Genomic DNA, 26,519 nt, shown 5'->3' with positions numbered 1-26,519 from the left:
AAAGCAAGGGTGAGCTAGATATAAAAATCATGTTATAACATTCACACCCAATATGCAAATAAGACATATATACTAGACTATACAAACATGACTTGTTGCACTTTAAACTTGACTCATCCGGACTTAGAATGATTGTCGAGCTATGGCGGGTCATGCACTCATGGTGGCCTCTACTGCTTTGCAAAGTCATTGCCAATGGGTTTCACCCTACCACACTCACTAGGTTAGTCCGTTATCACTCACCTTAGGCCATACTTGAAGCACCCAAGACTAAGACATCTTGCTACTACTCACGACATGATTCAATCCTCTCTACTTGAGAATGATTGACCATTGTAGTTTCAGGATAACCCCCAAGACTGAGCTACCATGCAAATCATTCTAAACACTGAAAGGGCACCACCATGTATCCCCCCTTGAGAATCATGGAATTACATCCAATACGGATACTTTTCACTTTAACACTGACATGATAATGCACACATAAGCCCTTAAAGCAACTGGAATAATTAAGTAAAATAGCATACTGGAATAAATAGGAATATAGGCCGAACAGAAAACATCAACACATAATGAGCAAGACCGAACACCCTGTGAATGGTGGAGACCGAACGGTATCTCACTTCCCAAAGGACAGGACTGAACGGTCCATAAAAGGTAAGACTGAAGAAGTGGCCAAACACTATTTAGGACCGACCACTAAGAGAGACCGAATGCTACTACGATTAAATGCTACTTAAGAGACCGAGTGCTACCAAGACCGAACACTACCTAAGACCGAGCGCTACTTAAGAGACCGAACGCTACCTAAGAGACCGAACGCTACCTAAGAGACCGAAAGCTACCTAAGAGACCGAAAGCTACCTAAGAGACCAAACGCTACCTAAGAGATCGAACGCTACTTAAGAGACCGAACGCTACCTAAGAAACCAAACGCTTCTTAAGAGATCGAATGCTCAACAGCGCATGGTCGAACGGTTATCAGTTCACTTTCGGTGAAACTGCATAATTCTGCATAATTTTTGCAGAATTATGAACAACACCTAACATAGCCATTCCTAACCATTTTTACTAACTTCTAACACCCTTAATTCTTGTTTTATACTTAATTAAACTTATCTAAATGATTCTAAACATTCCTACTACCATTCTAAAGTGATTAAGACTTAATTTCAACTCTAAAACACCAATTTTCCCAACTTAGGGATCCAAAACCCAATCCTATTGCTTTGCACCTATTTTGATCAATTTAGTGACTCAAACAAGTCACAATACACTAGCTAAGACTGCCCCCAATAGCCCAATTGAGCTTTAGACCCCAAATGCCCAAAATCACTACCTCACTTCCCCCAATTTGCCCTAAAACACCATAATTTCACTTAACTTTCCATTTCATTCAAGCTATAACAAATTTATCACTCCAAGCACTTCCAACACGCCCAATTACATCAGCTAGATTCAACCAGTTCAGTTTACAGACCTCACGCTACAATTTCCTACATCACATGCATCAACATGTATGACCCACTTACTCTAGAGCTTAAACAAGCAAACCAAACAGCACACCCATTAAGGAATTTAACATACATACAAATACTGCAAGTAAATTGAAAACAATATCTAGCTCCCCTTACCTTAGGGTTTCACAGCTAAGCTCACAACTTGATTCAACAGTGCCTGACTCAGCAAGAACTCAACCAAACCACCCAATGGGTGATAGAACAACTCTTTAGATCTAAGTTTGACAGTAACAAGAAGAAGTACGCTTCTAGTTACATGCAACCAGCAGAGATTGTATGTGTTAGGTTCAAGAACAAAGAAGAGGTTGCATGGAGGGACTTACCAGCTTAGAACCCAAAACTAATCGGATGGTTTTGAAGCCCTCTACGTCTAGGACGTTTGAGCGCCACCTAAACAGAAATCTATTGGTTCAGTGAAGATAAATGGAAGAGAGAAGGAAGAGATGTTGTAGAGATAAGGCAGAGAAAAAGAAGAGCTGAGTTTTTAATTTAGAGAGAGAATGAAGTTGGGTTAATGAACCAGGATGTCTGAAAATGGACTTTTAAATGCAAAGTTTCTGGTATCACTAACTTAATTACCCATTAACTTTCTACTTATTTTTCAGGTTCTTACAAAAATTATGTAACATCCCATAATCTCACACTTGATAATTCATAATTAATATATTGTAGCATTACATTTAAGGTAACATCTCCTAATCTCACACTTGATAATTCATAGTTGATATATATATATATATATATATATATATATATATATATATATATATATATGTATATATATATATGTGTGTGTGTGTGTGTGTGTGTGTGTGTGTGTGTTTTAAACTCAAATTTCAACTACAAACTCATAAATATAACTCGAATTCTTCTAATTTATTCTTCTATCTCTTTCTTCATTTGCACTGAATCAGACGACATTCCTTCATCTGCTCTCGTATAACGAATTATACGATCATCGCACATACACAAACACAAACAAGTAGGGTGAGCTAACATGCAACAAATCATTTATAAAACATGCATAATTACTTTGATACACTCAACAAACCTCATATAATAATTATGTCAGACACCCTCATACCATCATACAACAATCGCACCATAGATACTCATCTCATCATACCACAATCCCTAATAGACACTCATCCCACAATACCCAATAGACACTCATCCCACAATAATAGACACTCATCCCACAATAATAGACACTCATCCCACAATACTCAATAGACATTCATCCCACAATACCCAATAGACACTCATCCCACAATACTCAATAGACACTCATTCCACAATACCCAATAGACACTCATTCGGATGATACGTTGATGAGCGGTCACGGAAGGTTATGCACTTGTGATGACTTCTACTTCTTCTTACAAATACACTTCCAAAATACTCCATACCATCCACAAGGTTAGTCCTCAACACTATGTCCAAAACCGACACATAGAGGAGGACCTCCTGCCCCTCTCACCACATAATTCATCCTTCTCTACTTGAGACTAAATGATTATTAGAGTATCAGGATAACCTCCAACAACAGGACCCTCAACATCAACATATACACTAATACCATATCATTACAGAATCTCTCCACGAGACCCATACCATGCTCATATTCCTCAACTCATATTATACAATTACAAAATTTCCCCATAATACTCATATCATATTCAGATGCATAAATTCAAATACAATCACCACAGAAATCATACAAAACGAATATATCACAAAATAAATTAACAGTGCTAAAATATCACTATAAATGGTCACCGGAGAAGAATCAAATGTTTGATGAATCAAACTCACCATAAACGCCAGTACATATGACTAGTCACAATTTACTGGATTTGACCAGGGCTGCTCTATGATCAGGGATGTACCAACTCCGGTTTTTAAGATTCCTTTATCCTACCATCACAATTATAACCTTAATATAAACGTTCTGGGGAACTAAGAAGTTGAATCTGGCATAACCGGTTAGACATCTTCTTATCCTTCCAGAAAGATGAATCCATCCCATATTTTATATATTGCATAATAGTTTAACAGTACTTAATCTGTTCAATAGGATTTAAGTTAAAAACTTATCAAGTAGACTTCCAGAAAAGAGAGGTGTGTCACCATGGACAACTTAAGTACCAAGTCTTTCCTTAGCCAAAGTGTTCATCAACTAGTTTTTAACAAATTTCTTATTTACAGATTCAAAACAACAACATATAATATTAACACAAAAATTCAATACAACAAACACCTATCTTTTTCATTAACAATATTCACACAGAATTTCAAGACATGAATAGTAATAAAACAATATTAAATCATAATATAAAGGCTTAGAAAGGTTAACTCCCCTACCTCTATTCCAGACTTAATCTCTTGCTCAGAATTTGTTTCCCCCAAAAACCCTCCAGAACCTCTACTCTTTTTGCAACTAAAAATTTCTTCCTCACTTTTTATTCTCTATTTCTCAATATTTCTCACTTGATTCTTCCTCTCTTTGTGCAGAATAACCTCCCCTCTCATGGCTATTTATAGTCCAAAAATTTTACTATTTAATAATTTTTTAATATTATTTATTATTTTAATATATTAATATTTTAATCACCACTTGACATATTTGATCCCTCAATAATGACTTCAAACTTGGAGTGTTTATCCACTATCACTATTTAAAAAAAAAAATTAAACAAAAAGGTAGAAAAGAGTTTGAACCCATGTTCTTGAAATCACTACAATTTTCTAACATTTAGGCTACCAAAATTTCTTATTTAGCTTTCCACATTTTATTTTTTTACATAAACTTATTAATTATATTTTTCATTCACAAAAAAATTTATTACTACTAATAATAAAATTGTTACGATTAAGGTAAATATTTTTCATGGGTCTTACAAATTATAACAAATAATTATTTTTCATAAAATATAGAGAAATTATAATTATTATAAAAAATATAAATAAATATATGAAAATAAAATATATGAAAGGAAAAAAATTATTGATAGAAATTGATCGCTATATTATTGTGTGAGAAACATTTATACGGACATCTCTATTGATAATTTTAGTAATAGGTAAAAGCTTAAATGCATTAATGACAGATTTTTCTAATGGAAAATCGGTGAAAATATTACAAGAACTCGTTGGTAATAATATTATATATTTCATTAGTAAATTAACTAAAATAAAAAACAAAACCCCGATAATATTAATAAATCCATTGGTAATTTAAAATAAAACATTAAAAATATGTCAATAATATTAATGAATATTTTAGTAAATGAATTAATAAAAATTAGTTTTTATTATAATAAATTATAATATAAAAATTAGTTTTGAAATAGTTATACTAAAATGAGTTAATGAAAAAAATAACTTCTTATTATGATTTAATTTTAATTAAGTAATATTTTGACTATTTAATATAAACTAAGATAAATATATTTATTTTATTTTTATTTAACAATTTACTTCTTTAACATTTTTCTCTGTTATAAATATTCAAAATTTATTAGACGCTCATAATTTATAAATATTCAAAATCAATCCATTTATTCACACGAAAGAGAAATATGAACTTACGTTACCAACTACACCAATGTTCAAAAACATCAAATCTAACCTTTTGCTCTTCAATCTCCTTTCCACCTTAAATGATGATCTCGTCTTCGCTCTTCACCCTTCACAATACACTTTGAAGCAAACTTTACCAATCAATCTAATAAACCAATATTCGCACTTTACATTAAAAAATACCAACATGACAAGAGATAGGAAACAAAGTTGTGAACACACGTGAACAGACGTTAGCAAAATCAGCTGGTTTTTAACGGTGTTAGTTTTGGAGACCAAAAATTAAGGTTTCCTTAAGGAGGATGACTAAAATGTACCTTACTTTCAAAGAGTGACTAAAAACAAATCTGTTTGATAGTTGAGGGACTAAAAACATATTTAACCCTATTAATTTTCTTAGTCACTTATGCTTTTTTATTTTTGTGGTAATATATACATAAACATTATTTTATCCGCTACACAAATATTTCATAGAAATATATTTTATTTAAATATGATATTGGACGAGTTAAATCCTAATTTTGTAACATTTCATTTTTAATAATATAATATTATTAAAATAAAACATTTCATTTTACAAATATCTAAAAAATAATTTATCCATAATATATATCTTATATTAGTATAGTTATTCAAAATATAAGACTATAATAATATAAGATATATATATATCCCAAAATTATAAACTATGATTATATTTCAAAAATATACATAACAATATTTATTATTGTCCCATGACTTACAAATTTGTTCATCATCTCTCGTATGAAAACCTTATATATGTATCATCATTTGTTCACACCATTAAAATGATCATTGCAAAACGAAAACATAATACATAATAGACAATCAAACAAGAAAGGGTAAGCTAATGTGAAAAAGAGTTTTCATGTAATTTAAATAAAATTAACCTCACATACACAGTCAATCATACAAATCATTGGCAAAGATGAGCATATCACATACAAAGACTCAATTATTCGAATACAAACATTGATGTGAAATCTCGAGGAGTCTTATACTTGCGATAACTTCTACTGTTCTAGAGAGCCATTGCCAATGAGTTTCATCCTACAACACACAAGGTTAGTCCTTTAACATCTTTGGTCAAGGTAAAACTCATAGACTAAGGTCTCCTACACCTCTCATCACATACTTCATTCTATTTTACCCGAGTTTTCAATAGTTATAAGAACGACATGATAACATCTAATGTGTAAATTTCCACATCAATGCATACACGAAAGAAACGTCACCATAGAATCTCCCTATCAGATTCATGAAAAAATATCAAACACATATATTCTTCCATAAACATGATTCCACATCAAGTTTCTAATACCAAACAATTACTTATATTTATATCCCTCCATAAATCTATCAATAATTCTATAAACAAAAATAATTACAAAACACAGTAATCGAGTCTCAATAATTTTAAATCATTATCAAATATCATTATCTAAAATTCTCACAAATTCACATACATCTTTCATCACCATATAATGAGTATACTTATAATCTTTTAAGTTGTACGAAAGTTTAAAATTATGATAAAAAAACATAATATCATAAAATATTTAATGCTAAAAGTATAAATACTAAAACAATAACAATTAAAAAACAAAATGATCATAAAAAAGATTAAAACTAAAGCATAGAAAACAAGTGAGGATAGAAATATAAATTCATCCTTGTCCAGAAATAAAATTAAAAATATTAAGATATCAACTATATTCATACTTCTATTAAATGAATAATATCAACATTCAACTCATAAGAATTTTTTATATGATGTTTTTAATAAATAGAGGTAGAGTGGAAATTAATTTTTTTGTCAAGTGGGGACAAATGTAATTTTCAAGGAATTTTGTTAAGTGGAAAAATAAAACACTAGCGTATATTTTCTAACTATCCTTAAGTTTAATCCTATCTGTCTCATGGGTCACATTGATTTTAAATCTTCCTCGGTTTAGAGAGAAACTCTCAATTATAGAATTCAGAGAAGATTGGCCGAAAAAAGTACGAAAATGAAAGGAGGGAAGTTACCACAAACCCTAGTCATTTATATTCCATTAAATAGAAGAAGCAGGAGCCTGCAACCACTGCAAGTCAAACCAACTGTTTCTGAGGACAATTAAAAACATCATGCTACCTTATATCAATAATGTCGCTCCGTTTTCATTTCCTTTGTCCTTTTCTACGTAAAATATTAATTATATCTATTCAAATGAACACATTTTAGATGCCATGATATACTGTTTATACAAATCAATGTAAGAAGGGTAGAAGGTTAGACATAAAATATTCGATCTTAAATAGGTATTTATTAAAGTTCTAGATAAAATAATACCAATAAGGAAACAATATGAAATATTGTTTTATCATTAAAAATTTTGTAATTTTGTTTAAAAAAGTATAATTTTGGTAAAACAAAAAGTCACAAGAACAAAATGCAGTTTTTTTTAAATGAAAAGTTATATTTTATATAATAATATTTAATATAGTTTTGATATGCAGAACAATACTTATGTGAAGTTTGATTTTGTTAGGAAGAAATATTTTTTTATGGTTTAAATCCTCGATTGGTTTAAGATTTTGATTAGTATCAATTAGATATTTATTTTTTAAAACATGATTAGAATTCGATAATTATTGTTAGTATATTATTTACTTTTTTAAAACATTTAACTTTTTAAATTTTTTTATTTAAAAAAAATTGTCACATTTCAAGTTATGTTACACGCTGAGGTAATGTGATCAATTCTTATTTTAGTTTTAAACTTTGAACAATTTTATTTATCTCCAAATTTCATTTATTTCCAAATTTGAAACTAAATTTAACTTTTATATAAATGTTATAATAATATTTTTATTAATATTTTAATAATATTAAATATATTTAAATTTATATCTTACATTAAATTTTATTTAAAATTTTTTTTAAATATTTATATATCAATAATTTTACATGAATTCTTTAGGACCTTGATTTAATTCTATTTAACTTTTATATAAATATTATAATAATATTTTTATTAAATATTTTTAACATATTATTTTATTTAAATTTATATTTTACACCAAAATTTATTTAATTTTTGTTTTAAAATTTTAAATATATTTATTTTAAATTGTTATGTAACAGTTTTAAAATTTTAGTTTTCAATTTATAAAATTGTTATTTTTAAATCAATTCTATTTGTATAAAAATTATTGATATATAAATATTTGAAATAAAATTTAAATATAGTTTAATATAAAATAAAAATTTAAATAAATTGAATCTTATTAAAAAAATTTAGTCAAAAATATCAGTTTTAATAAAAACATTATTATAATATTTATATAAAAGATAATTTTGGTCTTAATTTGAAAATAATAGATGAAATTATTTTATTTTAAAATAATTAAATTAAGGAAAAATAATAAATATAATTAAGATTTTTTATATGATATTTATTCTATGTATTATCGTGGTTGTCACGTATACGTGACAAAACACTGATTTGATATATGATAATCTAAAAAAAAACTAAAATATAAAAAATTGAAAAATATTAATTGATAGGCAACCTACGTATTAATTGAAATTTTTTTTAAAATGAATGAAAATCTAATATAAAATTTTTAATAAATAGAAAGAACAGGTTTAAATCTTTTTCTATTAGAATATCCTTTAAGATAAAAGTATCGTAGATTAAGGATTTTTAGAAAATATAGGAGTGCAGTTCTCCTACGTTGGTTTTAGTGCATGGACAACCAACTTTCTGCAAGCCTGGCTAAGGTTTATGTTTTGTCACGAGCTATCCGTTTGTTTTTTACTTGCGAGCCTGTGATTCTGTTGCCAGAAACAACTGTAAAAAAAAATAATGTAGCACTGATACTGTATCAACTGGGACAAGTGGGAATACTAGAATAGGACAAGAGGGATGTGAAATTGTGTTTGAATGTTGATTGAGTTTGGCATGCATGCTTCTATTAAAACCAGTTGGTATCTGTAAAGGAGCTATGGCTATAAGAATATGTGGACAAAATGTTTAGGCTTTCACAAAGCAACTCATTTCATTTGTGACTTTAATTCTGTCAACTTCATTTCATCTTTATCGCTATCCTTTCAGAGTTTAAAAGTTTTCCAAAGGGGACCAGGAACAAAGGAGGAAAACATGTATGCTCTGCTTTCTTTTTCTTCTCATTTTTCTTTTTCATTCCACATTCATAAAACTGTGTCCCAGAGTTAGGTTTTAGCTCAGAATGGAAGGTGGGATATTAATAAGATAACATTTTTTTATATTATGTTCATCAATTATTTTATCTTTATTTTAAATATTATTAAATTACTAACCAATAAATATATATCTGTCTCTCTTGCTTAATTAGAAATCTCGAATTTTTAAATCTTACTATTTAAACACTTGAAACGAGAGCTTTATGACTCTTACTAATTCTACATGTTTCCAATAATTAATATTATCGCGGAGGATGGTACTTTTGTCTAAAAATTTTAAAAATATATATATATCATATTAGTTTTGGGTTGTGCTAAGCTAAATAAATATTTTAAGGTTTGGATCTAATTATACATAGGGCTTCTTCCTCCACCTCCAATTTTTCTTTCTGTATATCAAATTTTATTGTGATGTCAAACATTACCTTTCTGAATATATATATATATATATATATATATATATATATATATATATATATATATATATATATATATATAATTAAATTAATTAGATAAAGAAGTAATTACTGCTTACTAAATGTATTTATTGCAAAAGGTGTTATATTTGTATTTCTTGTAAAAGGTGTTACATTTCCTAATCCTCACACTCCCAGATCACTTTCACTTTTCAATGCAACTCCAAGAGCGTTTTCTCTCTTCTTCAACTTACAGTTTTTTTTTTTCTTTGAATAACGTTGCATTTCTTCCTTCATTTTCATTCATCTTCGTTTGAAAAAGAGGTACATTTATTGACTTCGTTCTTCTTCACTTACTTTGTGAATGCAAATTTAGTATTTATTTTTATTATATTTTACATTTATCGGATTTCAAAAGTATTCACTATATTTGAAAAATTGTAAGGTGAATAGTTTTAAAAAAATCGAATTTAAAAATTCGGTTTAGGAATCATTATATTTTGAAATTCGATTAAGTAATTTATTGAAATTAGAAATGCACCAGATTTTGAAATCCAATTTAGAGAAAATTCAGTTTAGGAAAGTACCAAATTTTGAAATCTACATACGTAACTCACGAGATTTAGGAATGTGCTGATTTTGAAATTTGGTTTAGGAATTTATCGGATATCGAAAGCCGGTTAAGGAACTATGAGATTTTGAAATTTGGTATTATTTTTATTTTTTAAAATTTATTTTGCTTCTTTTGGTTACTATATTTATTTATTTTATTTTTATTTGATTTTGCTTGTTCATTAATTATTATTATTGAATAAATGAGGTATTTCATTTTGATGTCATGTTGTAGGTGGTTAGAGTCTTCATATCTTAAATAGAAGATTGTCCTTTAAGTTTATGGAATCACAAGTAAATTACAGCTTCATGTTAGATTTTTCTTCTTTTATAAATCAAATGTGTTAGGGAGATTACACAAATAACTTTACAATTAATCATATTTTTTCCACACATGATGAGTTAATTCAATGGATTCAAAAGATTGTTTTTTTATTTTGGATTTGTTATTGTCATTATAAGATCTGATAAAGTTAATGATTAGTGAAAAGTACAGGAAATACAAATTTGATGTTCAACCTAGTATATTTTGCACAAGAAAATGCAATTGTCTTTTTAAATTGAGAGACAGACTAATTTCTAATAGAGAATGGTGAGTATTGAAGGTAATGTGTGATATCATAACCTTGATTTGTCATAAACTTTAGTTGGTCACTCTTTTTGCTAGGAGGTTAAAATCCACTAAATAGTCTTTTCTTTTTTGTATGACTAAGAGTTAAGTGATGTCTGCAAACATTCTCCTTACTCTCAAACAAAATAATGAGTATAATATGACAACAATCAAACAAATCTATACTGCAAATTACACTTGCAAATGGTCATTAAGATGTTCGAGAACTGAATTACAACAATTGATGATGATGTTAGAGCATGATAAAAATATTCACTAAAGTAGATATGTAGATGTATTTGATGTGGTAAGTGACCTATTTTGGACACATCTTGATGCAATAAAACTTTTGAATGCATTTAATATTGTTTTCTTAATGGATAACATCTTAAAAACCAACAAATATTGATTGTCATTACTTAAGATAGTTCAGGTCACATCAACACGTTGACTTTCCCACCTGTCTTTATATTCTTACCAAGTGAACAACAAAATAATTTAATTAAGGCTCTAGAAAGGTGAAGAGGATTACTTATGAGATCCTAAGGATGTTCCACAAGTCATTGTTAGTGAAAGAGACCTAGCTTTAATAAATGTAATTAGCACTGTATTTCCTGAATGTTATCATCTTCTATGTTGTTCCCACATTAAGAAAATGCACAAGTCAAATGCAAAATGTTAGTCAATTCTATTGAGGCATAAAATGTTGTCATGTAAGCGTTGGAAATTGTCATGGATTGTGAACATGAGTCAACATTTAGTGATTGTGTTGATCACTTTCATCATGTTAGTAATGCATAGCCTTTAATATTTGAATATGTCAATAACTCTTTGATCATTTTGTATAAAAATTCAGCACATAATTCTAAGCAATGGGATTACATGCTTCAAATTTGTTTAATTCTTTTTCATGGAAGACCATTTTATCTTCCCTCGATCCTACACGTTCAATTGCATATAAAATTTAAACAAGTCATCAACCATAAAAAAAAAATTGCTAACTCGATCTTCTCACAATGTAAATGCAACATGATCAACATAGCTCATCAACAAAGAAGTGTCATGTGGAACTCCAGGATATTCAACCACTTCATCTTCTTGGTGAATAACATTCTCGTGTTACTCCATAACATCTTCTTGTTACTCAATAACATCCTTTTATTGTTCATCAACATCACAACCAACTAATGTGGCACTTCTCCAACTTCACCATCACAATATGCCTTGTGTCTCCTTCTAGTTTCACCCTATTCAGAACTCTTAGTATATTGAGACACCTCATGTTCTTGCCATGTTTATAACAATAAATTCAAAGAAACATTAAAAACAATACACTTAACAAATAATAAATTTGAAGAGAATAAATAAATAAAAAAGAACACACAAAATAAATAAAATTAAAAAAAGAACTAACAAAACCATAACTGCTTAAAAATAAATTAATAAATTTTAATTTTTTTAAAATTAAAAAAATAAAAATATATTAAAAAAATTATATATACCGGATTTTGAAATTTGATAGACTACTTAACCAAATTTAAAAATCCAGTAGACTACTTAACCAAATTCTGAAATATGATACCTTACTTAACCGGATTTTGAAATTCAGTTCTTTATCTAACAAGTTTTCTATATAGCCCAAATACATTTGTTTTCCCTAATCACCTATGAATTTTGACATCTAATGAAAATATCACATAATATTATGTAAAAAGTTACTTACATGGTTGAACGTTTGGCGTGAAAACGAAAGGGAAGGGACATTGAATGTGTGAGATGAAGGGAAGAGTGAAAAAATGAGTGTCGTGAAAGTAAAAGAGGAAAAATAGTATGTGTTGTAGGGTGTAGGATAGGAGAAATGGTGAAAAATGAGAGAGAAATTAGGAGTGTTGTGTTGTGTTGTTTGACGCTAGGGTTGGGGTAAGTGTTTTGAGGAAGTAAATATAGGAGAGAGAAATTAGGTTTTTGGTTTTTATCCTAGTCAAAGGTCAAAAGGTAATTAAGGGTTTTAGAAAAATTTGAGGGTGTAGGAAGAAAAACTGGAGGTGCACGAAGAAAGTCCATTATTCATAATATCTTTTGAGAGAATTCTAAAAGACATCTTAGCAATCAATCTCATTAGAATGTATATTGAGTAATCACTTGCACCCGTGATAACTTTAGAAAAATCAAAGTAATATTTTCAAATTAACCATAATTTTAATTTACAATCTTTATGTAAAGTTATTAGAGTTCTAGTTAAAAAGTGAACTTTAGACTTAATTCGACCTTACAAAATCAACTTGTAACGTGATATTTGCATTCACTTATATATTTTGATTTGGTCTTATCTTTAGTCGATGTGAAACTTCCAACTCACACCCCTCATGTTGAGGTAGGTATATGCATATCGAGTGTAAGACTAGATATTAATGGATGGTTCGTTAGCAGCTCGATAATGGATGTAACAACTGACTTGGCAAATAACAAATTTTACTAGCACAGGCTCTAAACCATGACTCTAATACCATGTTAAAAAGTGAAGTTTAAACTTAACTCAATCCCACAAAATTGACTTGTAAGGTAGGATTTACACCCACTTATATATTATAATTTGACCTTATCTCTAATCAATGTAAGACTTCCAACAATTATTTCTCTCCACATACTACAAGGTATAGTAAGTGAATTTATTTTCCTTCCAAAACATGTATTGCACCACCTTTGTCTTATATGCGAACAAAAGATACGAAAAAAATTATTTGAAATCATTCAAGAAAAATAATATCTTCTAGCATAAACTCACCATAAATACTGTATATTTATTTTTAACAAAATTGTAAATTCTCTTGCATAATTATCCAAATCCCTAGTACACCTAAGAAATTTGTTGAGTTGGGTAACAACACTCAAATTAACTCTTAATTCTCATAGGGTGTTGCTCCCTCCACCACCTCAAGTGCTTCTGCACCTCCCCACTATTTTCTTTTATTCCAAAAATACCCTACACCTCTCCACTATCCTCAACAATCTTTTTCTTTCTCTCTCTGCATTAATGGAGCATTCATATAGCTTAGATTTAAACTTGTGATATATTGCAAAATATAAAATTCAGACGAAACTTCAATATTAGTGCTGCTACCACTTCCATTTTATAAGTTAGATGCAAATACAAAATAATAAACATAATAATATTAATAGTAAATAATATATTATTATTATTATATACTAACCTTATAATGACGAAAGAACTAAATAAATTCCAAATCTTTAACAAATAACTTTTCTTTTATGTTTTAAGTATTTAATAATATTTTTATATTATTTATCTAATAAATTAAATACTTTATTCAAGTTATTTAAGTCAAACATGTTCGTAAGTTAAAACATAATATAATGCTAAAAATTATAGATATTAAATATAAAACAAAACACACACACACATATATATATATATATAAACATTTTTCTAGAAATTTAGAACAAAATTTTATCATTTATTAAGTAATTTGAAGGAAAAAAAATATATTGAACAGTGAAAATAAGATTGAATCAAACTTATTTAAGGGAACGTGTAAACAAAATTTTGCAATATATCACAAGCCATATGAATGCTTCATTAATGTGGAGAGAGAAAGATTGTTGAATATAATGAGAAGGTGTAGGGTATTTTTGGAATAAAAAAAAATAGTCGGAAAGTGTACAGTATTTTTGGAATAAAAGAAAATAGTGGAGAGGTGAAGGAGCACTTGGGGTGATGGAGGGAGCAACACCCATTCTCATATTGCATTACCTTTTTTTCTTTTTTTCCATATTATCTAATGTTAAAATTCGATAAATACTCATTTGAAAAATCAACACACTTGTATATATGATGTTGAGGAAAGAAACGTCAAAAATTGTAGACGCAACAACAAAATTAAAAAGTCAAGCTACCTCATCTTCGTTAAGATTTGTCCCTTAACTTATCTAAAAATATAACTATATAGGTTATATTATTTTTTTCTTCAATCCATAAATAAAATCTCCTCTTAACTAATAGGTATCATACATGAAATAAAATGATAGATAAAATAGCTTAATTTCCAAATTTTTCTAACAAACACAAAATTTGATAAGTCGCCTAACGTAATCATTATAAAATTTGCTAGATATTCGATTATATGAAAGTTCTTTGTGTGGTAATTCAACATTTCTTTGTCATTATCAAGTGAGTTTACATTGATATACAAATTATAGAAGAATAGAATCATGATCTAAAAAAATATTTGAGATTGTTCCCGAAGTAATTTATCAAATATTATAAGAAATATATTACAAGAATTTTTCTGACCTCATTAAGAAAATAATTTCCTTAATATGGAAACTTTAAGTTTTTTAATTCAATATATTAATTGAAAAGTTTTAAATTGTTAAATTAGACTTAGACTTATGAGTAAACTTGACTTTAAGGTTATGAATTGGAAAACAATCGAGAATTTTGTGCAAGTTGACTTGACCAAATCCACTTAATTCATATGGTGAGGTGAGCTTCAAAGCGAAATCAATACGTATCAATTTGTTTTTATTTTTCTCAAGATTTTAAATTTTTTTTTTCTTTTAAAGTTTTTTTAATATTTTCTTCTTCTACTTTGAGAATGTTGTTATAAACTATTGCGTTGTTTGAGCTCATTGTACTTTTGTTTTTCTTTTCATATATTTATTTTTGTATTATTTTTTTAATTAAATGATTTTGTTTTTCTATTCATATATTTATTTTTGTATTATTTTTTTAATTAAATGAGTCAATGATCATAAGTCAACCATTTCTTACTCATGAGCTATTTAAATAAGACAATAATATATAATTTTAGAATGTTATATAAAACTTCATATAATAATTTTAATAAAATTAACGAAACTAGGGATGGACAAATAGAACTGAATTGTCTCTCATAAAGGGTTTAAATCTTTATTTTATCTTTTTATCTACTTATTTTATTTTAAAATAATTTTTTATTTATATTTATTTTGTTGCCTCATAAAATTGTTTTATTAATCAATTATTTATTATTTATATTTTATTATGTAAAAATTAAACTAATATTTAGTAATTATTATAATATAATAAAAGATGGTACTAGAAAAATTAATCTTAATAAAAGTTTGTTAATTTTTTTTGTCATTTGATATTTCTCTAATATTAATTATTTTTTCTATATTATTATTTTTTTATGATATTTCATTATATCGTCATTTAATAAAATTTAATGTTAAAAGATATATTTTAGTTTTAGTATGTAAAATACTATCATTTAAAAATAATAATATTGATATTTATTTTAAAGTTAGTTTATTTTTAAAATAAATAATTATTTTAGTGTGTGCGCTTACACACATTTTAATATCATTAAAAAAAAATTTAACATATTTTAATATCATCATATAGTTTTTTTTTCTTTTATGATTTCTATTACTTAATCATTTAATAAAATTAAATTTAAAAAATATATTTTACTTTTATTTTTTAAAATAATATTATTTAAAAAGTAATATATGTTTATTGATAAAAAAATATAAAAATTTGTGATCAAAAAATTTTGTCTTAAAAAATTTATTATTAATTTTTTATGTGAATGGTTTCTTTTATTAATATTTTATTATTAAATAATGTTTTCTTGACAAGATGAAGCACTTGAATGGGAAATAGAAACCATAAAACAATATACTGAACTTTTAGTAAAAGTGAATCAGTTACTTTTAGTATAATATAGTATAATTAACTATAGTGCACTACATATCAGTTATTTTTTTCCAGTCCTAAACGAAACTATCATTATGAAAAATCCGTCTATTTATTTTTGAATAACTTCAAAAATAGTTTTTATTATAATTAAAAATAAGACTATTATAATTAAAAAGATATAAATAAAGTAGTTATCGTATTAATTTATATCAACAATTTTAATTGTATATCTATAATTAGTTTATACAAATATAAGCTCATATACACACACACAACGCGATCACTTATTCAAAATAAAATAAAATCGCAAGAGAAAATTTAAAAATAAATGAAATCATTAATTGAATAACAAATTTTTAGAATGAAATAATCAGTCCAATAATAATATATCCAAGTCTATGAGTTTTTAAAATTTACTCAAATAAGTTAACTCCATAAAAAATTTACGTAATTTTCTTAAAAAACCGCAATTAATCTATCCAACCCTCCTCTTTTCTTTAATAGAACTAAATAATATTATTATAATATTTGAGTATGTATAGACAAGATAATAGCAAAAAAATAAATATAATCAAAGAAAGTTTGAATAAAATAGTGAGTAAAACATTGGAGTATACACAATGAATCACTTTGAATTGCTTTTGAAAATCCCCAAATTATGTTTTTGGGGTTTCTAAAGGGTAAACCAAAAGTTGTATGAAAAAGTGAGAAAGATAAAAAAAAAAATTATTAAATTAAACCCTTGACTTGATTGATGTCGTTTTAGTGGCAACAAAAGATAACTTTTCTCCCCTTTTCCTTCAATTACAATGCTAAGTGGAAATGAAGATTTGATTGCAACTGTAGAAATTCTATTATAATTTAATTGTAGTATTATATTCGATATTCTTACTTCTTTCACTTCAATTCATTTTGGTATATAAATATATAATTTCGCTTCTTATAATTTTTTTTATGGCAAAAGTAATTTTTCATTTTCAAAATTAAACAAATTTAATTCACATTTAATTGACCAGTCAAAAATATCTGACAGAATAATATATATTAAAATTATTTGTTAAACTTATTATTAATTGTTTTCACTCAGTATATACATATATTTTCTTCTCTTTTCAGTAAGAGGTAACTTTTTTAGAAGGTTTCTTCTTACACCACCACAAACTTCTCTCTACACCTCTCTAATTTTTGTTTTTCCCAAAAATGTCTAAGTTAAAATTTTATTATTTTTACATTTACTTTTATGTAAAACCCTAATTTCTTGCCCCTTTTACTCAACTGCAGCACACCTCTCCCCACCCCCACAATCTCATTTCATTTCTCTTTTTCAATCTCTCTCTTCCTATTCCTCGTTCTTTCATTTCATCTCTTCCCTTTCCATTTCTGTTTCTCCCATTGCTTCCATTTCATTGCTTCCATTAAGTTAGGTGTTTGATTTGTGCTGTGGAGGAGTGTGCTTGGTAGTTTGCTGTGGAAGCACACCTTTTCCACACTTTGGAAGCATGTTTAGTGTGGGGAAATCAACTTAGGAATGAAGATTGAGATGAAGAAAGCGTTGCCGGGGAGGGTGATGATTATGTCTATTATGCTGCTGCCGATGATTCTGATGACAATTTACAGAGTCTATTGATCTCACGACAAGCAACAAGTGTGGATAGGGACATGGCTGCTCCCACCCAGGGTAGCATGAGGCAAGGTAGTCTTGTGCAAGGAGAACCTGCTGGAAACACACGGATTGGTATTGGATGGCAGCTATCATGGAAATGGTCTGAAAAAGATGGTGTTGAAATCCGTTTCCTTCAGCGGATATTGAACTCCGTCAACAGACTTTGTTGAAGGGTTAACATATATAAAAAGACAGTGTCTTCTTCTACAAACCTCTTCAACCAACCTCTTCACCAGCATAGAAGCACACCACCACCACACACCAAGCACACAAACCAGAGAAGAGAAATAATTGAGAATGACAAGAGAGAAGAGAAATTAGAGAATTGAGAAAGAGAAGAGCATTTCTCTATGGGTGAGTGTTGGGGTATATAGTGGAGATCATATTTATTGAAGTGGTTAAAAATTAAAAAAGTAGGTGAAGTAAATTTTTTTAACCACAATACTTTAATTTTTACTAGGGACAATTGTGGAATGTGACGGTGGAGGAAGAAGCTTGTGGTGGTGTAGGAAGAAATCCTCCTATTTTTTATTTTTTTAATTTTTGGGGCTCCGAGTAGAACTCCTCGGCCCAATTTCATTAAACAAGTCCGTTTTGGGCCTCCGTCCTATAACAAGTTTAGTTTCTCCGAAAAGAACTAGGGTAACTTCTTTCTACACTTCCATACATTCTCTTTGCACCTCCATATACTATGTGAAAAGATATTTTTGTCTTCATCTTCTTCCTCCTCCACGAACACCCATCTCTCCCTTTTTCTTCTCCATTTGTTTTCTCCATCTCAACTGAAACCTTTTCCTCCACTTCCACGGACAATCCCTACTCTTCACCTTTTTCTTTCTAAAAGAACATTTAATTTGGAATATAAAATAAAAATGTATTCACAACTATACAATTCATAATGTATTTGGTATTTATATTTCAGAATATAAAATTGAAAATGTATTTTTTTACTTTACATTCCAAAATGCAAAAAATTGTGTTTAGGATTATGCATTCTAAAACTTTGGTCAATTTGGTATCACGTGCTTTGTCATTATATTTTGATTAATTCAATTTCTATATTTGTTATTTTGATTTAATTTAATATTTTTTTCTTAAAATAGAACAATTTTGTCTATTTTTAAATTTAATTATCAATTTTAGAAATATCAGTATAATTATAATATAATTTTTAAATTTATGTTTAATTTTTATTCTATGTAAAAAATATGGTTAATTTAAAAATAATATCGGAAATAGTTGTAATTAAATTTAATAATTTTTAATTGAATTCTAAAAAATTTTAATAAAAATATCAATTGTAATAAAATATCTATAAAATTTATATAAAAATTAAATTTGATGAAAGATAAAATTATTCTATTTTGAAAAAAAATTAAAACTCAATTAAATCAAAATAAAAAATAACTATAAATTGGTACGTGATATTAATATTAATACAGTACTAACTTTGCACATGAATAATTTTTTTTACCCATTGTTAACTATTTAAATGACGTTACTAAAAGAAACAAAATAAATAAAAATTGAAGAAAATCAAAACTTTACTAAAATGCAACAAAAAAAATTATTACATTGATAAAATATGTTATTACTAAAATATTATAAATGGAACCGAAAAAACGTTGTCCATTGCTATATATCATTGATCGATGCGAAATATAAAAACTGATTATTTGAAGTAAAATCTCTCCAACCATATTTTACCAGACCTACAGCTTGTTATTTTATAAGGTTTGAATTACTATGCTTACTTTTTTCGATGTTTTAATAACTTAAAAATATAGTTTTCAATTAAATTAAGTCCTTAAAATTCCAAAATTTCAGAGACTAAAATAACTAAATATATATATTTAGAGAGAAATTGAAATAAATAATTCATAGTATGAAATAACAAAGATAATAATTAATGAGTAATTACTTAAAAGAATTAATTGGATAATTAAATGATAAAAAAAACTATTGTAGATGAATTAAAAACAAAATTATTTTAATTTAATTAGATATGTAGAGTTCTCTGTATATATAACTGTCTTAAAAATTTGGAATCAAAATTAGGTTCATACTCATTTGAACCAAATTGTCTCTGCAGCTAAGAATACCATACAATGCAACGTAATCTGAGAACAAAAATTAGAAGTGAGATAGATAAAAGAGAATTAGAGAGCATAACCGTGATTGGTTGGATTATACTAAAAATGCCATCATGTCATAATCGCAAAATGCCTCCATTCTTTTACTTTGACTCTATGATATGACTGCATACATACATATATAGTTTTTGAATAGAATCATGATAATACAAAAAGTAAAGGAAGCAATTAAGGAAGATTCCAGAAGAAGAAGTTGAAGGAAAAGGTTGTTTGCATGACTCATCTTCCTCTTAGAAGCGCTTTCTCGGCGGTTTCGACCTCCTCCAAGATCCTGGTTCTTCGTTTGGCGGGAATGGGAGCGGTGGGTCCGAAGCTAATGTAGTGTCCGGAGACAGCATTCAGCGCCGAGTACATGTCCCTGAACGAAGCCCTTCCCAGAAGCGCTTTCTCCCTCCGGTACTTCGCCACCCACGAGTTCGAACTTTCTCTCAAATCAGCCACCGCCGTTGCCACGTTCGGGTCGTTCTTGTCCAAGCCGATTGTCGTCCTCACCTTGTTAATCACGTCCTCCGTCTCCTTCACGTACTCCTCGTCCGACGCAGCGACTGCCGGGGCCAGCGGAACCACGGAGGAGACGAGGGAGGCGGTGAGGGACAAGAATTCGCGGCGGCGTGGGTGGGTGGCGGTGGCGGTAGTAGGGGTGATGGTGGCGGAGACGACGGTTGTTGGTTTGGGCTTGACGGGGGTGAGTGATTTGGGGGTGGAGGTTGGGGTTATTAGTGTTGGGGAAGCCATGGTGTTGGAGAAAGAAGGTGAGAGGGAATGAGAGAAAGTAAAGAGTTTTAGTGTTGTGGTGGTGAGAAGGAAGAAGAGATGCTGCCTTTTTGCCACGTGGCCTTATCCTCTTATCTTTGGTTTTCGTTTTTGGATGAGAAAGCAACCAATGGTTTGTAAGCTTTAGATCCACACCCACACCTGTCCTCTCCCTCAACCATTCCTACTTCGTATTAACTTTCATATTTTTTTTAAATTATTTTTTTATCATTTTAAGCAATGAATCATTATTTTTTTAAATTTTAGTAAATGCTTATTATTTTAATCTACATATTGTTTACAATTAGTGAATTTCATGATTGGTGCCAATAGCAAAATCCAAATCCACGCTATAAAATAAAATGCCCAAAATACCCGTTCGTGGACAAAGATATAAACTCTTATTGACTTTTTACTTCTTTCACCCCATCATTAGTAACTGCGTCCTTATTTCAGTATTTTGGAAAACTTATTCTGCAAACGTTATTTTAAAGGATTTGTCATGAAAGACATTATATATATATATATATATATATATATATATATATATATATATATATATATATATATATATATATATATATATATATATATATATATATATATATATTCTGAAAGTCATTATATATCTTTAAATATTAGTGTTGTTAAAATGGACCACATGAACGGATCCAATCTGACGCACAATGGGTTGATCATTTAATGAGTCAATCTAATCCGACTCATTTATTAAAATGTCGAAAAAATTTGAACTCGACTAGGCCCATCACGAGTTGGTGGATTAAAGGGGTTCACTCACTGGCTCACTTAATTATAAGTTTTTTTAAATAAAAAAAATTACAATTTGTTTGTTATTCAAATTTAAATAAATTTCACTCTAAAATTATATTAAACTCTAAAGACAAGTTCAAAATAAAACAAGTAGAACTATCAAAACGGGTAACCCGGCTCGGTCCACCACGGGTTGGTCACTTAGTGAGTTAGCCAAACCCGGACTCACTTATTAGCGAGCTGAACAAATTTGAACCCGATCGACCCACCACAGGTTGGTGGGTTAAACGAGTTGACTCACTTAGCTCACTTAATTCTAAGTTTTTTTTTAAAATAAAAATTATACTTTTTTTAAATTTCACTTTAAAATGATGTTAAACTCAAGGACAATTCAAAATAAAAAAACAAATATCATACAATCCAAGCGTAACCTAAAAACAAATACAAAAAGCGAATAAATAAGTTTTTAATATTGATAATTTTTGTATCACTTGTCCATCTATAATATTCGAGTCTTGAATAGATAAATTATAATATTTTTCTCTCTCGAAACATTTTTTTTATCCCATCTACAATATAATAAAAAAAAATGCTAACTAATAATATTGAAACACAAAATAATTAAATTAAATCAAGTGCGATTGTTGAGCCAACCCGGCTCACCTACCGGTTCAACCCGCATGAGCCGGGTTCTAAGTGAGCTGGGTTGAAAATTAACCCTCATAAAAAAAATTACATTTTTTTCAAACCCAACCGGCTCAAACTCGTGGTGAGTCGGGTTGGCTCGCGGGATTAGAACCCACTTTAACAGCAATGAAAACAAGTAACATACAACTAAATGTAATCCAAAAGTAAAATCAAAAAGCAAATAAATAAGTTTATAATATTGATGATTTTTGTATCACTTATCCATTTATAAGATTAGAGTCTTGAATGGATAAATGTATAATATTTTACACTCTTTAAACATCTTTTTCTTTATTCACATTTACAATACAATAAAACAATGTTAACAAATAATATTGAAACATAAAATAATAAATAATTAAATTAAACTAGGTGGGTTGGTGAGCCGACTCTAAGTGAATAGGATTGAAAATTGACTCGTATCAAACAATTTTATTTTTTTTCAATCCAACCCAATCCAAATCCATGGTAGACTGGGTTGATGCACGGATTCTAACTCATCTTGACAATACTATTAAATATCCTTTTGAATATTTTTTTTCTTCTCAAAATCATGTTTATAAAACTTGATCCGAGATGCATTTCATTCATTATGAAAATCTTGAAATAGAAATCTCATTCCAAAAATTATGTTCAAGCGAACTTGTTTCATAATGCACAAAATACATTCTAAAAATCTCAAATATGGTATAGTGGTGGGAAATCATTATCAACTAGAAATAATACGAGTATGTAATATATAGATGAATGCAAAGTTCATTTTGCAATTTAGTTTCTAATATTTAATTAAGTTTAAAATTCATTTTTAATATACTATGAATTAAAGTTTAATGTAAAGAGATTTATTATTTATTTAGTTTATTTTGTCATCTACTATAGAAAAAAAATTGTTATTTATTGAATCTATCCTAATACCTGTTATCAGATTGAAACATATATCTTAACGTAAGATATATGTTAAAGATGTTACATCAATTAAAAATAAAACGGTTATATATAAATACAAAATTTCATATTAGACATGATTTTGTAAAATTGATTTAAGTTTAAAATCCACTTCTTAAAAATAATAAATCTTTTCTCAAAATTTCAAAAAACTTATTCTGAAAATTGTTCAGGTAAGATAATCGAAAAGTGATTTTTACAGAAGGCTTATCTTGAAAATGATTAGGTGCAGCAAGAAATTATGAGGGTACTGGAAGAAAAAAACTTGTTATTGAGTTGCGCATAGTTCCCTTGTATAGGATAACCCAACAGTAGTACTAACCAAACGTGCTTTTTTCTCTGGTTGCTAATGAAGTTAGCATTTACTTGCACGTCTGCAAAACGCGTATTCTGTCTTCGTAAGTGCCTGTAAAAGAAGCCCATTCTTCCAATACATGTTGGACTAGAACCGAACATCTTCTCAATTACGTGTTGTGCGACGCTATTAGTTGTTAGAGTCAGGATTAGGAATGACAATTTTATCTCCAGTATCCACAGGTAGGTAAAATTTGCGGCGAACAACGGATATTTTAATACTTCTTTTAAACGGGTCGGGTACGGGTAGTATATTATCTGTCCCGTTAGTACAGTTATCTATAAAAAATTAAAAAAAAAATTATATATTTTTTAATTAAATTTAATTAAAAATGAAATAAAATTTTATTTTGTTAGATTAAATTTAATTAAAATTAAAATTAAATTTTAATCTATATTTAATTTAATTTATATTATATAATATATATTTTTTGTAATTTTATTTAAATTTTATTTTAAAAATGTATTAAATTTTTTTTTGCGAGTATCCGCGGGTATTTTTTAAACAGGTACCCGGCGGGTAGCGGATCGGGTAACGGGTACAATTTTATCCGGCGGGTCGGGTTGCGGATAGGCACTACCCGTACCCGACTGGACCCGTTGTCATTCCTAGTCAGGATAATGATACTTTAACAATATTTTTTGACAATATTTTAACACCATATACGTGTTATTCTTTGATTGGTCCATATTGGTGTTTATGATTATTATTATTATTGATTTTGAAGTAATTTTAGACTAATTACATACACGTAAATAATATTAAAATATTATCAATAAAATGTTGTCAAATATCATTATCTATTCCAGAAATTGTGGAGTGAAAAATATTAACATGGAATTCACAATAAAATCATAAAAACCGTTAAAGTAATAAATGAAATGGATGTATTTTAAAAGAAAAGGTGATATATTCATCTGTGATTTTTCTATGAAAGACAAAACAATTACAGAAACCGAATGTGTGCTAATTAAAAAATTCTTCACAGTTGCTTTATATAAAATTCAAAAATAAAAAAACCTGATGAACTTAATGAGATGGTAATATACAAATATTTTGCATAGTCAGTGCATATCTCAATATTTTCTCATGTACTAATGATCTATGTATCTTCATAGAAATTTTATAGTTTTCTAATTTGTTTATTTTCAACTTTGAATATATATTGAGACCATTATAGCATTATAAAATATTTACTAAATATATTTCGTAATTTAAATCAATATAATACTTTTCAGTTCGTCCTTACTTAATAAAGATTAAAAATGTTTGGCTGGAATAAAATGCCACAAGTTTCCTATTGCAATCCACAGCTCTGCCCCATGGAATTGTACTGTGTATATATTAATTATTAGAATACTGGAGCAAGTATTCTTCGTTAGTCTATGCTAACTATTTGAATATTAGGTTATATTATTGACCTTCAACAAAAATAATTATATATATTTTGAACATTTCCACTTCTAATGAGATGTTGATGGTCTTCCACTCTCTATGGGATTTGGGGTGATGACTTCTTTACTACTTGATTAATATGAGGAAATTTGAGTATTTCCAATCAACAATTTTATAGATTTTTTTATTATTTTTTTAAATAATATTTCACACTTTCCTATAATATCATTTTAAATAATTTTGTAAGTTTAATTATTGAAATGAAGATATTTTATAAGTTAAACTAAATATTTAAACAGGAAAGCAAAATATTATATAATCATAACTTTCTTAATTTAGTCTTGATTTCTAAGAGGAAAATGTTATAAAAACATATTATTTGTTTACAAAAAATATGAATAAAATCATAGAATAAATTATATTTTTTAATTTGATATAAGAGCTTATAATTTTTATTCTTTTCATGAATTATTGAAGTTCATTGTGGGAGAGATAAAAAAATAATGTGATACTTAGACATCATTTATATTTAGATATAAAGATGTTTTTTTTACGTACACTCTTTTTCACTTTTATTTTTTAAATAACTGTTATTTTGAACTAAAATGATTATATTTTCATTTTTGTCTTTTAAATAACTATTAATTTAAATTTAATTAATTATTTTATAACTTAAAGTAATTATTTTATCATTTTTATCCTTTAAAATTATTATTTATTTTCAATAAAAAAGATGGCAAATAATCACATCTGGTAGACTTACATATTACATTGAGAAAAACAATTATCTTAAACATGTTTAAAAATATGAAAAATAATATGCTGAAAGTATAAAAAACTGTTAATATTCATGAAGTAAAAAATCATGTAAAAATATTGTCGATTACCATTATTTATAATATTAAAAACATTTCACCTATGTAACAAGTTAAAGTTTGTCAAATGGAACTACAATAAGTTTTTTAAAAATATAATTTTCTTTATTTAAATAATAATTTTTATCATCATAATTCATTTTTGTACCTTTTCTTTTTTCTTTTCTATTTTATTTATCTCCGATACCAACTTAGAATTGTATTTCAATTTTTGTTATCATACCAGATCATAAATGTTGGAGAAAACAAG

The 26,519-nt window shown here is 27.8% G+C and overlaps 1 protein-coding gene across 1 annotated transcript; it reads right to left on the bottom strand.

The window, feature by feature from the left end:
• Window positions 1–20,456: 20,456 nt before the first annotated feature.
• Window positions 20,457–21,263, bottom strand: PSB27 (photosystem II family protein). Its single transcript, XM_088098234.1, has one exon. It carries the CDS (start codon window positions 21,221–21,223, stop codon window positions 20,708–20,710), a length of 516 nt encoding a protein of 171 aa, XP_087954360.1. The 5' UTR covers window positions 21,224–21,263; the 3' UTR covers window positions 20,457–20,707.
• Between the last annotated feature and the right edge of the window lie 5,256 nt (window positions 21,264–26,519).

Source organism: Vigna umbellata, chromosome 9, assembly GCF_029865625.1.
Source record: "Vigna umbellata cultivar VRB3 chromosome 9, Vumbellata_1.0, whole genome shotgun sequence".
NCBI classification, from domain to species: Eukaryota; Viridiplantae; Streptophyta; class Magnoliopsida; order Fabales; family Fabaceae; genus Vigna; species Vigna umbellata.
Note: the sequence above shows the minus strand (reverse complement) of the source record. Positions and strands in the feature narration are given on the sequence as shown.

What these genes read in the sequence shown, in the direction of transcription:
- PSB27 (XM_088098234.1), bottom strand. Translation starts at nt 21,223, where the DNA reads ATGGCTTCCCCAACACTAATAACCCCAACCTCCACCCCCAAATCACTC.